Source organism: Trichoplusia ni, chromosome 23 (assembly GCF_003590095.1).
Source record: "Trichoplusia ni isolate ovarian cell line Hi5 chromosome 23, tn1, whole genome shotgun sequence".
Classification (NCBI taxonomy): Eukaryota; Metazoa; Arthropoda; class Insecta; order Lepidoptera; family Noctuidae; genus Trichoplusia; species Trichoplusia ni.
The window spans coordinates 484,805-499,487 of NC_039500.1; the positions used below are offsets into that span (position 1 = coordinate 484,805).

General features: G+C 34.2%; 1 protein-coding gene across 1 annotated transcript; it reads left to right on the forward strand.

The window, feature by feature from the left end:
- Positions 1-4,831: 4,831 nt before the first annotated feature.
- Positions 4,832-14,047, forward strand: LOC113504989 (protein N-terminal glutamine amidohydrolase-like). The gene is made up of 5 exons (XM_026887509.1): positions 4,832-4,964; positions 11,469-11,515; positions 11,908-12,056; positions 12,154-12,191; positions 12,928-14,047. The coding sequence occupies exons 1-5, from the start codon at positions 4,832-4,834 to the stop codon at positions 13,035-13,037; spliced, it is 477 nt and encodes a 158-aa protein (XP_026743310.1). The 3' UTR covers positions 13,038-14,047.
- Positions 14,048-14,683: the final 636 nt, after the last annotated feature.

Here is a 14,683-nt window from a genome sequence, read left to right on the forward strand (position 1 = left end):
GACTATTATTTGCGGATTGCGGAGGCCACCCGGTCACTCTTCGTTATTTAACTACATTTGTTACTTTTGACATTTTCGTCATGAAGATATTACTTAAAGTACCTGTCTAAATAAACAATCCACTTCAATTACCTAATGTTGATTAATGGACTCGTCTTGACACTAATAATTTTAACAGTCAAGTCGTCCTACCTTGACATCTTTGTTGGATTTATTTGTTCGCATTTTTGGGACGTTCGTACATGAATATGATAGTGCTCGTAAATTTTATCGCGATATCTAATGGGTTCTTATTGCGGAACTCTGGACTGGTTACACGTGCAGATTAGTAATAAATATTGTTAATACAATACTGAAGGGTGACCTCGCGACACGTCGCGGAAGCGTCCACTTGCAAATTAGTATGAATTCAAGGACAAAATGGCCATCAATGAGATCCAATTAACGATTGTTTAAAGTGACACGTCATATAAGTACATCAATAACTTTTTCGTCCTTAAACAGAAAAATGTTATGTCCTTTGACAAATTTTATTTGTATCAGTAGTAAAATAAATGAAGATTATTTTCGAGCTTATTATAAAAAAAAACTTTGGAAAAAATATTATTAAAGTGTTTAAATATCAGACACGTGGTCGAGTAATAACCCATGAAAGCCATGAAATATGTAAATGTATCTATGTTTTAGAATGTAACTACGGAGACGTAAGAAGATCAGGGGTGATCCGGAACAAGAGTGTGATGAAATAGTTTAATATTATTGTTAATAGGCCTGCGTATAGTTCTTGTGCTTTATGTTGTTTTGTTTTTGGCCGCGCGGCCACTCCGCTGGGCCCTGACTCCGGCCAATGTCAATGTCAAAGTCGTTGTCGAAATCACGCCACGTGTTGTTGCCCCTGTCAACATCACAAGCTTCTATATAATTACGTCATTACGATTTATTGACTGATAGAATACATTATTATAACAATTAAAATAATCATAATTAAGTATTTGTAAATTTTATTCCAGTCGTTTATAGTGAGTAAATTTACTCCTAAAGATTATTTTTTTAAGTATGTTTATATTACTATTATCTAACTGTATCAGATAAGAATCGCGGAAATGTTGTTACGTTACGTATTGCGGAAAAAATTACATTATTTTAGGGATTGCAAAGTAATCCTGCTAAGCTAAGACGCAATAGCTAGTTGGAATCAACTTAATTAAAATATATTAATCGGTTGATTATAATTATAAATCAACATTTTTGTTACCGAGATACGTGCAAAACGTTTACTTGCTATGACAGTGCCAAACAAGCAGTATATTTGTATATTTTAGTATAAATTCGACCTTGTTCGAAAGCACGTTGCTATGCGTGTGTGTGTAATTATTGCGTAACGATTAAATGTATCTAGAAAAGATACAGAGTATTGGTATGTTAGCCACTGAGTTTACAGCGGAGGCTGAACTCGCCGCGCCGCTGTCGCTCGGAGTCGCGGCGTGGCGCGGTGTGGCGCGGTTACGCAACTCGTGCGCTGCCGCGTGAAGTGTGAAGTTCAATGTCACACACTCACACATTCTCAGCCACTACTCGTGTACACTACGCGAACTAGATATATATACATAGGGCAGTGTGAGTGCGTAATATGTGAATAACAACAGCCAAACCCGTTACTCGCCTCTATCAACACTTCCGAATAATTCGCGAAAATACGATTTTCCTTAGCGCTCTGGCAACATGATACCGATAGACATAACTTGAGCAAGTCATGGTAAAGTCACGTTGCTATTTTCAGTTCTTTTTTAACCCTAGAAAGATAATCATATTGTGACGTACGTTAAAGATAATCATGCGTAAAATTGACGCATGTGTTTTATCGGTCTGTATATCGAGGTTTATTTATTAATTTGAATAGATATTAAGTTTATTATATTTACACTTACATACTAATAATAAATTCAACAAACTATTTATTTATGTTTATTTATTTATTAAAAAAAAACAAAAACTCAAAATTTCTTCTATAAAGTAACAAAACTTTAAACATTCTCTCTTTTACAAAAATAAACTTATTTTGTACTTTAAAAACAGTCATGTTGTATTATAAAATAAGTAATTAGCTTAACTTATACATAATAGAAACAAATTATACTTATTAGTCAGTCAGAAACAACTTTGGCACATATCAATATTATGCTCTCGACAAATAACTTTTTTGCATTTTTTGCACGATGCATTTGCCTTTCGCCTTATTTTAGAGGGGCAGTAAGTACAGTAAGTACGTTTTTCGTTACTGGCTCTTCAGTACTGTCATCTGATGTACCAGGCACTTCATTTGGCAAAATATTAGAGATATTATCGCGCAAATATCTCTTCAAAGTAGGAGCTTCTAAACGCTTACGCATAAACGATGACGTCAGGCTCATGTAAAGGTTTCTCATAAATTTTTTGCGACTTTGAACCTTTTCTCCCTTGCTACTGACATTATGGCTGTATATAATAAAAGAATTTATGCAGGCAATGTTTATCATTCCGTACAATAATGCCATAGGCCACCTATTCGTCTTCCTACTGCAGGTCATCACAGAACACATTTGGTCTAGCGTGTCCACTCCGCCTTTAGTTTGATTATAATACATAACCATTTGCGGTTTACCGGTACTTTCGTTGATAGAAGCATCCTCATCACAAGATGATAATAAGTATACCATCTTAGCTGGCTTCGGTTTATATGAGACGAGAGTAAGGGGTCCGTCAAAACAAAACATCGATGTTCCCACTGGCCTGGAGCGACTGTTTTTCAGTACTTCCGGTATCTCGCGTTTGTTTGATCGCACGGTTCCCACAATGGTTAACTTATACGGTTCTTGTAGTAAGTTTTTTGCCAAAGGGATTGAGGTGAACCAATTGTCACACGTAATATTACGACAACTACCGTGCACAGGCTTTGATAACTCCTTCACGTAGTATTCACCGAGTGGTACTCCGTTGGTCTGTGTTCCTCTTCCCAAATAAGGCATTCCATTTATCATATACTTTGTACCACTGTCACACATCATGAGGATTTTTATTCCATACTTACTTGGCTTGTTTGGGATATACATCCTAAACGGACACCGTCCTCTAAAACCAAGTAACTGTTCATCTATGGTCAAATGAGCCCCTGGAGTGTAATTTTGTATGCACTGATGGATAAAGAGATCCCATATTTTTCTAACAGGAGTAAATACATCGTTTTCTCGAAGTGTGGGCCGTATACTTTTGTCATCCATTCTAAGACATCGTATCAAAAAATCAAAACGATCACGACTCATTACAGAGACGTACACCATTGACAAAGATCGATCAAAGAGGTCATCTGTGGACATGTGGTTATCTTTTCTCACTGCTGTCATTACCAGAATACCAAGAAAGCATAGATTTCATCTTCATTCGTGTCACGAAATGTAGCACCTGTCATAGATTCCCGACGTTTCAATGATATCTCAGCATTTGTCCATTTTACAATTCCGAAATTATCTCATCAGTAAAAAATAGTTTGAAGCATAAAAGTGGGTCATATATATTGCGGCACATACGCGTCGGACCTCTTTGAGATCTGACAATGTTCAGTGCAGAGACTCGGCTACGCCTCGTGGACTTTGAAGTTGACCAACAATGTTTATTCTTACCTCTAATAGTCCTCTGTGGCAAGGTCAAGATTTTGTTAGAAGCCAATGAAGAACCTGGTTGTTCAATAACATTTTGTTCGTCTAATATTTCACTACCGCTTGACGTTGGCTGCACTTCATGTACCTCATCTATAAACGCTTCTTCTGTATCGCTCTGGACGTCATCTTCACTTACGTGATCTGATATTTCACTGTCAGAATCCTCACCAACAAGCTCGTCATCGCTTTGCAGAAGAGCAGAGAGGATATGCTCATCGTCTAAAGAACTACCCATTTTATTATATATTAGTCACGATATCTATAACAAGAAAATATATATATAATAAGTTATCACGTAAGTAGAACATGAAATAACAATATAATTATCGTATGAGTTAAATCTTAAAAGTCACGTAAAAGATAATCATGCGTCATTTTGACTCACGCGGTCGTTATAGTTCAAAATCAGTGACACTTACCGCATTGACAAGCACGCCTCACGGGAGCTCCAAGCGGCGACTGAGATGTCCTAAACGCACAGCGACGGATTCGCGCTATTTAGAAAGAGAGAGCAATATTTCAAGAATGCATGCGTCAATTTTACGCAGACTATCTTTCTAGGGTTAAACATTATATTATTTTACTATGACACCGATAGATATACATATGTAGCTACCGAATTAACTTCGGCAAGACCAAACCCTCTAGTATTGTCAATTACATTAAAATTATGTAAAAGGTAATAGAGTCAGAGCTCAAAATCATGTTCATTATCTATTTTTATTTAATCAATATTATCGGCAGAAACCATTTGTTGCATAATCAGTTTTAATTTCATTTCATAACAAAATGTTTCATATAAAATATTTTTTACACACAAAATCTTGAACTAAAAAACTACGTTTATCAGTAATTATTAACAATATTAAAAAAATAACATGTTATAGATAACTAAATTATTTTTAAAAAAACAATCATACGATAGAACCATCTATTGAACTTATATTTATTTAATATATTGTAAAAGATTGCGTTTGGTTTTGACGTAATTATTTGCTAGGAAATACACTACGAAGTCGTTAAAGATGCTACCATTGACACGTACGCAATAGCGAAGCGAGATTTTCCGGTTTTTCAATTAAATTCGCTGAATAAACATTGTTTACTGTTACGACTATAAAATGTACAATATATACATGGTTGAACTCAATGCCCTTGTTCAACGATATTTGGCAAAGAGTGCCGCAGAGGGCGCCATGAAGGGCACCTCCCTAGGTCAAGGGCGATGGGTCTTACTGACCTACATCGTAGCTAATTCGCCCTTACAAGGTCACAGCGCTCATCAGTCCTATATGCCTATCCAACCGTTGTAATTTTGTCACTTTAAATACAAGGCCCTTCTTTGTACTCTCATGTAGTTCTAGCTGTTCTAGTTATTAAGGTCATATCTTATGTTAATATTTAATGTGTCAATACATAACATTAAGTTATTTCTATTTCATTTAATGATATAAGGTCTAGTCAACATTACTTTATTATAAAAAATTTAGGTTACGAAAGTATGACTTCCGTTTTCAATTTAAAGAAGTTTTTTACTGAAGTAGTTAAAATGTCTGAACGACGTACCTCTGAAACCTGCAACGTGAACATTTCCAAAAATGTTCCAAACTTTCATTTTTCTCTATTTTATGTATTATACTTATGATACCAATACGGGCTTAAAAGTGATTTACTTTTGAGTACTATAATACCAGCCAAAATACGTCCCACTGCTGGGCAGAGGCTTCTTCCCGGGCAGGTTTGATTATTCACCACCACACTACTTACTGAGGATTGGCTATTTCAGTTTCCAATATTTGAAGTCTAGGTTAACCGCAGCGACCGCACGATGCTTTTCGTCACCGTTTCGTCCGAGGCGTCTTATAATAGTTAAGAAACTACATACAACTTTGAAAAAGTCATATTGTTGGTACTTTCCCCGCGTTGGGTTCGTACTTGCATCCCGTGCTTACCAATCTATGCATAGAGCCGCAAGGTAACCATCACACTTTTAATATTATTTCATCATATTTTTGTAAAATATATTTATTAAATATAATTATTGTCTTAACACCCGTATTCAAAATGAACATATTCAATACGGCCGATCTATTTATCATTGACATTGCAGACAATAGTTTCCATTGTCAATAGTTATGCGTATGCCTCATGCGACACGTTTTTTTTTCTGTGTGAATCATGAAAATGAAACAAAGAGACATCATTATGCCTCGTTTATCAAGATTTACTTTCCAGTCTTGATTCACGCGTTATTTGTCATTAAGGTTTTCGCATGTTTCTAAGTAATTTATAGGGAAGCATTGATTACCTAGAAATTTGTCGATTTCTTGACTTTAGGTCATGCAATACCAGCACCGATAATGATTAAGGAAGAACTCAGTGATATTTTCAAATAAAGTAAGTAGTTACAGTCTATGACCAATCTCGTAGATCTACGCTTTTGGCAAATATGTTTTACAAACCGCTACGACATACATAGGTGTTATAAAAATGCTCTAGTACATATATGTGATTGCACTGAATTCTTTTCATTGCTGTTTTAGATCGTCACTTTTTCTTGTCTCGGAAGGTGTGCCAGTAATGCAGCATCAATACAATGGCTTTGAACGACAGTGAATGTTTATAAACAAACCATAAATCATCCGTTTGACATGTGTTCACAACACTGTCGTGCCAGCGACGTGGATGACAAGCTAAATATAGACTTCATAGTATTTAAAATACTTGCCAATTTGCAGGCCTATTTATTTTGTAGTATTTTAATACGTATTACGTATCTTTAGTTTGCGGTTTAAGTGCTAATGTATGCGGGTTCGATTACCGCAACAACTAAATTTTATGACCGCTCGTGTGATTAGATAATAATTTTTTTCTATGTATTTAGCAATATTCGATAAACAATAAAATAAAAAAAGGGTTTGATTTGTGAAAGGTATAATCGAATACAACAATTTTTGCCTTTATCTAACTATTTTCCTTAAAAAATCTCACTTCTCTCGGAATATAATCTTTTAAGTTACGAAATATTTTCTTCTAGCCTATAATCTAGCAGGGGTAACTTACATATGATGCATACAATCTAAACCTTGTATTGCATATTTTTTAAACTTTATCACCATTTCCAAGCTTTCTTCTAATAGAATTATAGAGACACTGAACCCGGACAACATTGCCATTATTGGTCAACCATAACAATATCACGAAACTTTTGTCACGGATTGAAATTAGACATGACGTCAGCGGGCGAGCCATCGACGAATCTGCGTCGAGTCGTGCCAAACCACCTGTATGTAACACGAGGCTCGCTCTGATAACATTCAAAACAAAGAAATCTATTTGTGATCTAATTGATTATAATGACTTTTTTTTTTATATTGCACAATCTTCCAAATATTTTTATATTACGTCTTTGTATGCTTGCGAGTATCTTTTTCCAGCAAAGCGTAGAAACACCTTACCGTGGCGGAATTGATAGAACCTATTTCACAGTGATACTGGCTATATTTATTTTGCAGAAATATAGCATAAGTACCTTACCATACGACAGTATTATACAATTTTGGTTCAGATAGTCGTCCTTTTGTTTCGCAACTTATCTGCTTGTTAGATAATTTTATTTGTTTATCACCACCCTTAAAAAGAGAAGGAAGAATTATTATCAGCGAAGTATTGCCACGACGTATGTACGTGTTAACGATTTAGATAATAAAGTCAAGGTTACATAGGATGTTTACCTTTTACGCAAGTCAGTCGTGGACGATTATGTATATTAAAATTATAAACGAGGTTGAAACAGGTTCCATTTTATTTCGAGCTCATTGTCTTGTTTTAAAGCTGGTAATGAATATACACATAATACTTTAATATGGTATAAGGATATTTAAATCGCCTACAGGTGAACAAAAAGCTTTTATTAGATTTCAATTCGGGATTTTTATCATGGCCCTACTTCGCAGTTAAGAAAATAATATTGCAGAATTATCTGGTCACTTCCGAGTGTTTATTATATGCTGCCTTTTCCAGTCTCTTTAACTACATACAGAATTTGTAAAACGTGTCACCTTCACATACGTCATGTGAACAGTCTAGTCTCTATCCAAAATCGTTGCCGTTAAAGTTGAGAAAATACTAGACTTTGTATCATCCTAAAATAGCGTTTTCAGAGAAAGCAACCCAACACCTTTAGAGCATTCGAGCTTTTGTTGTTTTGGAGAAACTAGATCACCTACATTCGATACGGGAGGCAGTATAGACTAGCGACAAACTTTCCAAACAAAATTCAGAAAAAAGTGTTTACTAGTTCGTTTTAATTTAGGCTTAAGAATTCCAACTATTTTCTTTAGTTCCTTGATTTTTTTAACCTTGCTCTGAAATTCAATAACGTCTGTAAATATTTGTACCGTGCGGCACTCGAACTCGATACCCTTAACACAGAAAGCCAATTTAGGCACTATGCCAATTGGGTCGTCAACGTTTGTTGTTCGAAACATTTTCTTGATTTTTACTAATAGGTCTCAGGTAAACGCGGCCTGTTAATCAGGGGAGGCATCTTCAACATGGACAGTTTAGTAGAGGACGCCTAATGTGTGGAAACTGTTCTGCAAATAATTGGAAAAGTATAAATATCTGCGATTTACATAAGCCTGCTTGAAGATCCTCTAAGCTAAATCAATACTAAGGGTATTGATTGAGATCACTTAGGTATTACGTAATATCTAACATTTGGGTCGCGTAGGCAGTTTTTATTACAATATTATGTTTGCAGACAATGCTGGTAGGAGCGACCCCGCGGTGACCTTGTCGCGACCTTACCCCCGGTACCACATCCCCTCCCCCCTCTTACCCCCGCTCTGCCCCTCGCAGCCCTCCCAGGACACCGTGTTAGCTACGCAACCTTGGAACAATCAGGGAAGCTTCTTGAATAGATTTAATTTCAAATTCGAGGCTTAGTTTACAATTCGCACTGAATTAAGTTGGAAAACTCACGCATAACTAACTAATAATTATAATATAATATTACTTTTTTACCCTTTTTAATTCCATCACCATTAGCCTGTTAAGTAAATAAGATTATTCTCCGAGCATAGAATTCGTGGAGTTTAACTAGATTCGGCCTGTAAATTGGAATTTTATACGAAGCCATTTCTGTCTGACCTTCACAACCCAAAATTTATGGAGGATTTTAAGGTCAGATCGGCTTTTCTAACTACGTCTTATACATGCTTATGACAATCGGGACCGCACTGGAGCTACATTGTTTTATACTGATACATTTTGTAATTAACCGTTTACTTTTTATTATCATATGTTTTGTGAGGCGGATTCATAATTATTTATTAAACAAAAGTTAACGTACAAGTATTTGTCGGAATAGCCTGACTAGTTTCGACGAGTCGCAAGACGAACTATTAGTTTCGTTTATACCTTGTTTTGCTAATTAAATTTACAAAGAAAATAATGGGAACATTTTAACTAACCTCAACAGTAAATCGTAATATACTTAACTAGCTTTTCACCAGCGGATTCGCCCGCGTCGAGGTCGGTTATATCGCGTTTCCAAGAGAACTCTTCAAAAGTCCAGGATAAAAACTATCCTATGTTCTTTCTCAAGGTCAACTCTATCTCTGTACCAAATTTCATTAAAATCAGTTCAGTGGTTTAGACGTGAAAGCGTAACAGACAGACAGACAAAGTTACTTTCACATTTATAATATTAGTAAGGATGTTACTACAAATAGTGTCTAGCAATAATTTAAAGCATTACAAAATATTGTTGCTATTTAGCCGATTTTGGATTTCGATTTAGGTTCGAACGTGTCACTGCCGGCTATAACCATATTTTTTTAAATGCGTAATTAATAACCGAATTTCACAATTCTTCTTTTAATTTTATTTAATTCTAGTTATCTAACCTTTATTCCATATTTAATTCAAGAATTCAATAAAGAAAGAAGAACACATAACATTTCCGAGTTCGTGACGGCCTATAGACTGAAGTGTAACAGCAATATATTTCGCGGCCAACATTTACGACGGGCGTGTCATCCTTTAGCCTTTGATTTGCCTTCAGTTTGTCCTCGATTCATTGCCTCCATACGACCTACATTCCCGACTGAATTATCTAAACACCAAGGCCACTGGAGTCGGCAGGCTTTTAAGGACTCAGACAAAGGATCGATTATTTTTTACCTACGAGGTTGATTCGAGTGTTCGGTTTCATAGCGACTGTTTATTTTGAGAACTAGTTCTCAAAGTAATGTTGTTGCCAACCCAATCGCTGAACAAATAGTCTAAAATAGTTATATATTTATGAAAGTTTTATTGATGTTTATTTTTACAACACGGTGGACTGGCTGACTTATTTAATCACAATAATTGTCCACGCCTATATAATTGAGTAATGTTATCATGAAACAAAATATAATGATAAAAATATAACATTCGAGATTTTTTATCTTAGTTATCAGTAATAAGCTTAATAGTAGTGAAGTAATTATTTCTACGGATAAATATTTGCAGTCTATTATCAAAACAGGAAATACTGGAATTTAATTGTTTTCTATTCTCACATTGAATCTGCGCAGTCGGCTATTGTGGAAACGTGGAAATGTAACTTTTAGGTTATGTGCGGAGCAACCTCGAACATGATTTACTACGCGTCTACGATTCTACGCGCCTACGACGGGCACCGCTACGCATGAATAAGTCGTAAGTAACTGACCGCATGGCAAAACCCGTTTTTAATAATAACATATTAATTTCCTTTAGGGAAATAACTATTATGGTTTTGTAATTAAACATTGTCAAGGACAGTAACAGTTGGAATAAATTTAACAAAATTAATTTAATGAATCCTACTTTTAATACCCAACTTTCCGTATGTTTTTAGAATATTAAAATAAGATGAAAATACATACATAGATCAATTTCGTTTCGGTTTAAAAGCCTAACTGTTTCACAAACATGTAAATAACAGAACTGTATATTTCTATTAAGTTTTGGTACACGTGTTCATAGCTAATGATGTCTAACAATACTTCTCCTGAATCAACCTATATACCAATGCACCTTTGTAATATCATGATAATCATAGAATATATGTTTATATATTAACATTAATACATAACATTATTGTTTTATATTTGAATACAATAGTGTTTCATTTCAAGGATTCTTTGTAATAGTAACATTACACCTCATATGTGGGTGAAGTGGGGAAGTTATGCTATTTTATAATACATTGTGCGTATCCAGTCATATGACTGTTCTCAAGGTTATGGCTTAGGCATGTGTTGAATTACTGTATGTATTCGTAAAAATGAAGTAGAACTAAAAGATATATATCGATCCTTTAGTATAAAGAGTTTTTAGCAAGAGGTGCCAGAAAAGTTACCACAGGGATAACTGGCTTGTGGCAGCCAAGCGTTCATAGCGACGTTGCTTTTTGATCCTTCGATGTCGGCTCTTCCTATCATTGCGAAGCAAAATTCGCCAAGCGTTGGATTGTTCACCCATCAAAAGGGAACGTGAGCTGGGTTTAGACCGTCGTGAGACAGGTTAGTTTTACCCTACTGATGGCTTGTCGTTGCGATAGTAATACTGCTCAGTACGAGAGGAACCGCAGTTTCGGACATTTGGTTCATGCACTCGGCCGAGCGGCCGGTGGTGCGAAGCTACCATCCGCGGGATTATGCCTGAACGCCTCTAAGGCCGAAGCCAGCCTAGCCGAATCCGGCAAGGATATGCTCACTGTGGAGCCCCGAGAGTCGGGAGGCTCTAAACAATGTGACTTGCGCGAGGAGGATCGTCTCGTCATATGGGTGTGTACTGAAATCGTGTCACGCTATTTAAATTTATTGCTCTTTGTATTAATCCTAAAGCCCTCACACCACTTCAAGCACTTTACCATATTGTTCAAGTAAAAATCTTTGTTGCAGTCTTCCTGTACATTATTGCTTTGGTAACTATACTAGATACTCCTTGATTGTCCCTCAAGAGTTTGTATGATGTATATAGATACTAGATAGTCTAGGTCTAGTTGTATGTTTGTTTTATAGCTATACAGCACACAATCATCTTTGACCTATATTCTGTTCCCTCAATTCCTTTGTTGCAGGCAGCAATACAAAAGGCCATAAAATGCTAAATAGAGTTGTTTGTAGGCCATAGTAATCAAGGAGAATGTTATATTATGAGTATATTTTAATTTCAGGATTACCATGTGATATTTCTTTACTCCTGGGATAATAAAACCTGCCTTGTGTATGACTTGGACTCTGAGTTGCCATTCCCAACATTTTTCCACAAATATGTTACTGAGACATTTAGAACAGACCAAGTTCTGAAGTCAGACTTTCACAGGTAATAATTGTTTAAATGTTATCAAGTATGATTAGAATGAAAAAAACCTTATAATGATTGTAGTTATTTTATATAAATAACTACAATCAATACAATCATTGCCACCACCACCATACCCAGCAATATGTACACCAAGTAAGTATAAAAATAGGTTTCAAAAAGATCTCTTCTTATTTTCTGAAATCAGTAATAATAATTCTCATTTTCACAGTAAAATTTATGGATATAATTCCCCTTGAACTTGGCTTGATATGCTGCCATGCTTCTAGATATAAATTTATCTTAATTTTGTCATAACATACAGAACATTCATAGATATTACATATTTTCCTCTTGTATGGCATTGGCAACAAGCCAACTCACTTACATTCCTAATACAGCATTCATAAAAATACAAATGAAAGTATTTCTAAAAATTGACCTAGTCTGGTCCTTGTATTCTTTCCATTTTGTTTTTTTTTTATTATTATTCTCAAGGATAAAGTTATTTGGCTTTAGTATTATGGCTTATGTCTAGGCACAATTCAAGATAGAAATACCAGTATTTTCTTTAACATACCATTTTTCTTTGTACAAGATACTTTATTCTTAACAATTTATAAAAATACTACTGGATTTTTCTAAAGTGTGGTCTGCACTTACATTATATTTTACAACCAACATTAAAAAGAAGTTTTAATTCAATTCATCTGTATTTCTTCCTCATAACTTCATACTAATGGACTGATTTTTTTAATTTAATGTGCAATAGCTGTCATTTGGCCCCATTAAAATTCCATCAAGTTTGGTCCTGTAGTTTTTTAATTGAAGTTGTAGTCTGTTTTTGTTGTTACAACAATATTATTGATCATTCAAATTATTTCCGTTTCAGCATCAACTCACAATCTAGATGAGTACATCAACATGGACCTAGGTGTTGGCCCTGGTCAGGTATTTAACTTGACAGACTTTGTTCAGCGGTTCTACAAGATAAACAAGTAGTACAAATATGGTACTGGTAGATAGTCAAATGTTATTTTAGAATTAGTTCCATGGCCCTATTGGTTTGTGTTTTATGTTGATTATGTTTTAATAATCTTGTTTTTTTTGTTATCCCCAAATATTCATTTATTGCCCCAAATAATTACTATTACTAAAAAACAGGAATTGTGGTGCCATACTGGTGACAGTTTTATGCCAATGTTAATGATATGTAATTTTCTTTAATATTATGATAGTAGAAATTATTCTAAGTTAAAGTGAAAATTGGTGATGCTTTATAGATTGGTTAAAAGTGAATTATCAAACAATACATAAAGAGTGAAGTTAACATTTTGAAAGCACAATACATTAACAAATTCTCCTCACAAACACAAAGAAATGATATATAATGCACAAAAGTTACATAGTATCAAATCAAACAGTATCACTAAATTTTAAATATATAAAAAAGAAATATTTTTATGTAGGTTTATCTGAATAAATATTGAAATGATTCATTATTGTAGTGTTTACAGTTATATTTACATAATATATTATAAATAAGCAGTTATAAATCAGAAGCCTACATGAAAATATATAATTCTAAAATAATTTGAATAATGATAATATTGAATATGGCAAGTTATATAATAATTCAGGGCACTTCTATTCCCTTTAAAAATTAGCTGATTTTGATATAGATAGTTAAATTATTCAGCATAGATTATATATTTAACCAAGAGGCTAGTGCTTAAAAGTTTCAATTTTATATGAATAATAATATTAATGAGTGAATAGTGTTTTGGATGTTCTGCTGTTTTCTTTCTAATTGTCGTTGTTGTGAAAGATTATAATTACGTATTACGTAGATCATATATTTATTCTCATTTTGACTGAGGTAATCCTTGTTTACGGATTGTGTGTTACCTTGAGTGATATATTAAAGTTTAAGTAACTTTATAGTAGTGTATATGGTCGCAGGTAGCTTTTGTATGTTGTTAAACTATTTAATAATTTTGTAACAACTTTTATACACTCTTTTTATTCTTCCCTAGCACCCTTAGAAAATGATAAAAATACCAAAAAATATATTTAAGAATATTCGCTTACGATAAGGGTTATTCCAATGTTTAATCCACTTCTATAGAGAAGGAATCAGTTTGTTCAAGTCCTTCCACCTAGCTATTTAGTATTAATTGATATAATTATGCAAACATAAGGAATCTTATCTATTGTTCAAAATCTTGAAATGTTTATTTTACCTAATATATTTACACTATATAAATTATACCTATTTTACATTTTCTCTATTATGAGTAATTGAGTATATTACCTATTTAAAAACTTTATAATTAATTAAGGTTAAGAGTATTACAATAGCACAGAAGATGAGGTTACAAATATTGGGTTCGTGATTATTTTTATTATTAATGCATAACTTGTATCAACTTGACTATCCAAATGATTTCTGCAGGGTTCGTGATCTGTGTTCGTACTTTTAAAAACTGTCCAATCTTGTATTTATTAAGGTTTTAAACCTTTTTATTTAAACCCTCCTATTTAAATATGCTTATCTGCCTACTATCTTGGATAAATTTAAGCGCATTTAAAGTCTAGTCATTATATTTATTGATCCTCCTGTTATTGAATTCGTCACATTAGTATTT

What these genes read in the sequence shown, in the direction of transcription:
- LOC113504989 (XM_026887509.1), top strand. Translation starts at nt 4,832, where the DNA reads ATGGTTGAACTCAATGCCCTTGTTCAACGATATTTGGCAAAGAGTGCC. An exon ending in CTGAAGTCAGACTTTCACAG is followed by an intron (nt 12,057 to 12,153) that starts GTAATAATTGTT and finishes ATCAATACAATC; the next exon opens with ATTGCCACCACCACCATACC. An exon ending in CCCAGCAATATGTACACCAA is followed by an intron (nt 12,192 to 12,927) that starts GTAAGTATAAAA and finishes TTTCCGTTTCAG; the next exon opens with CATCAACTCACAATCTAGAT.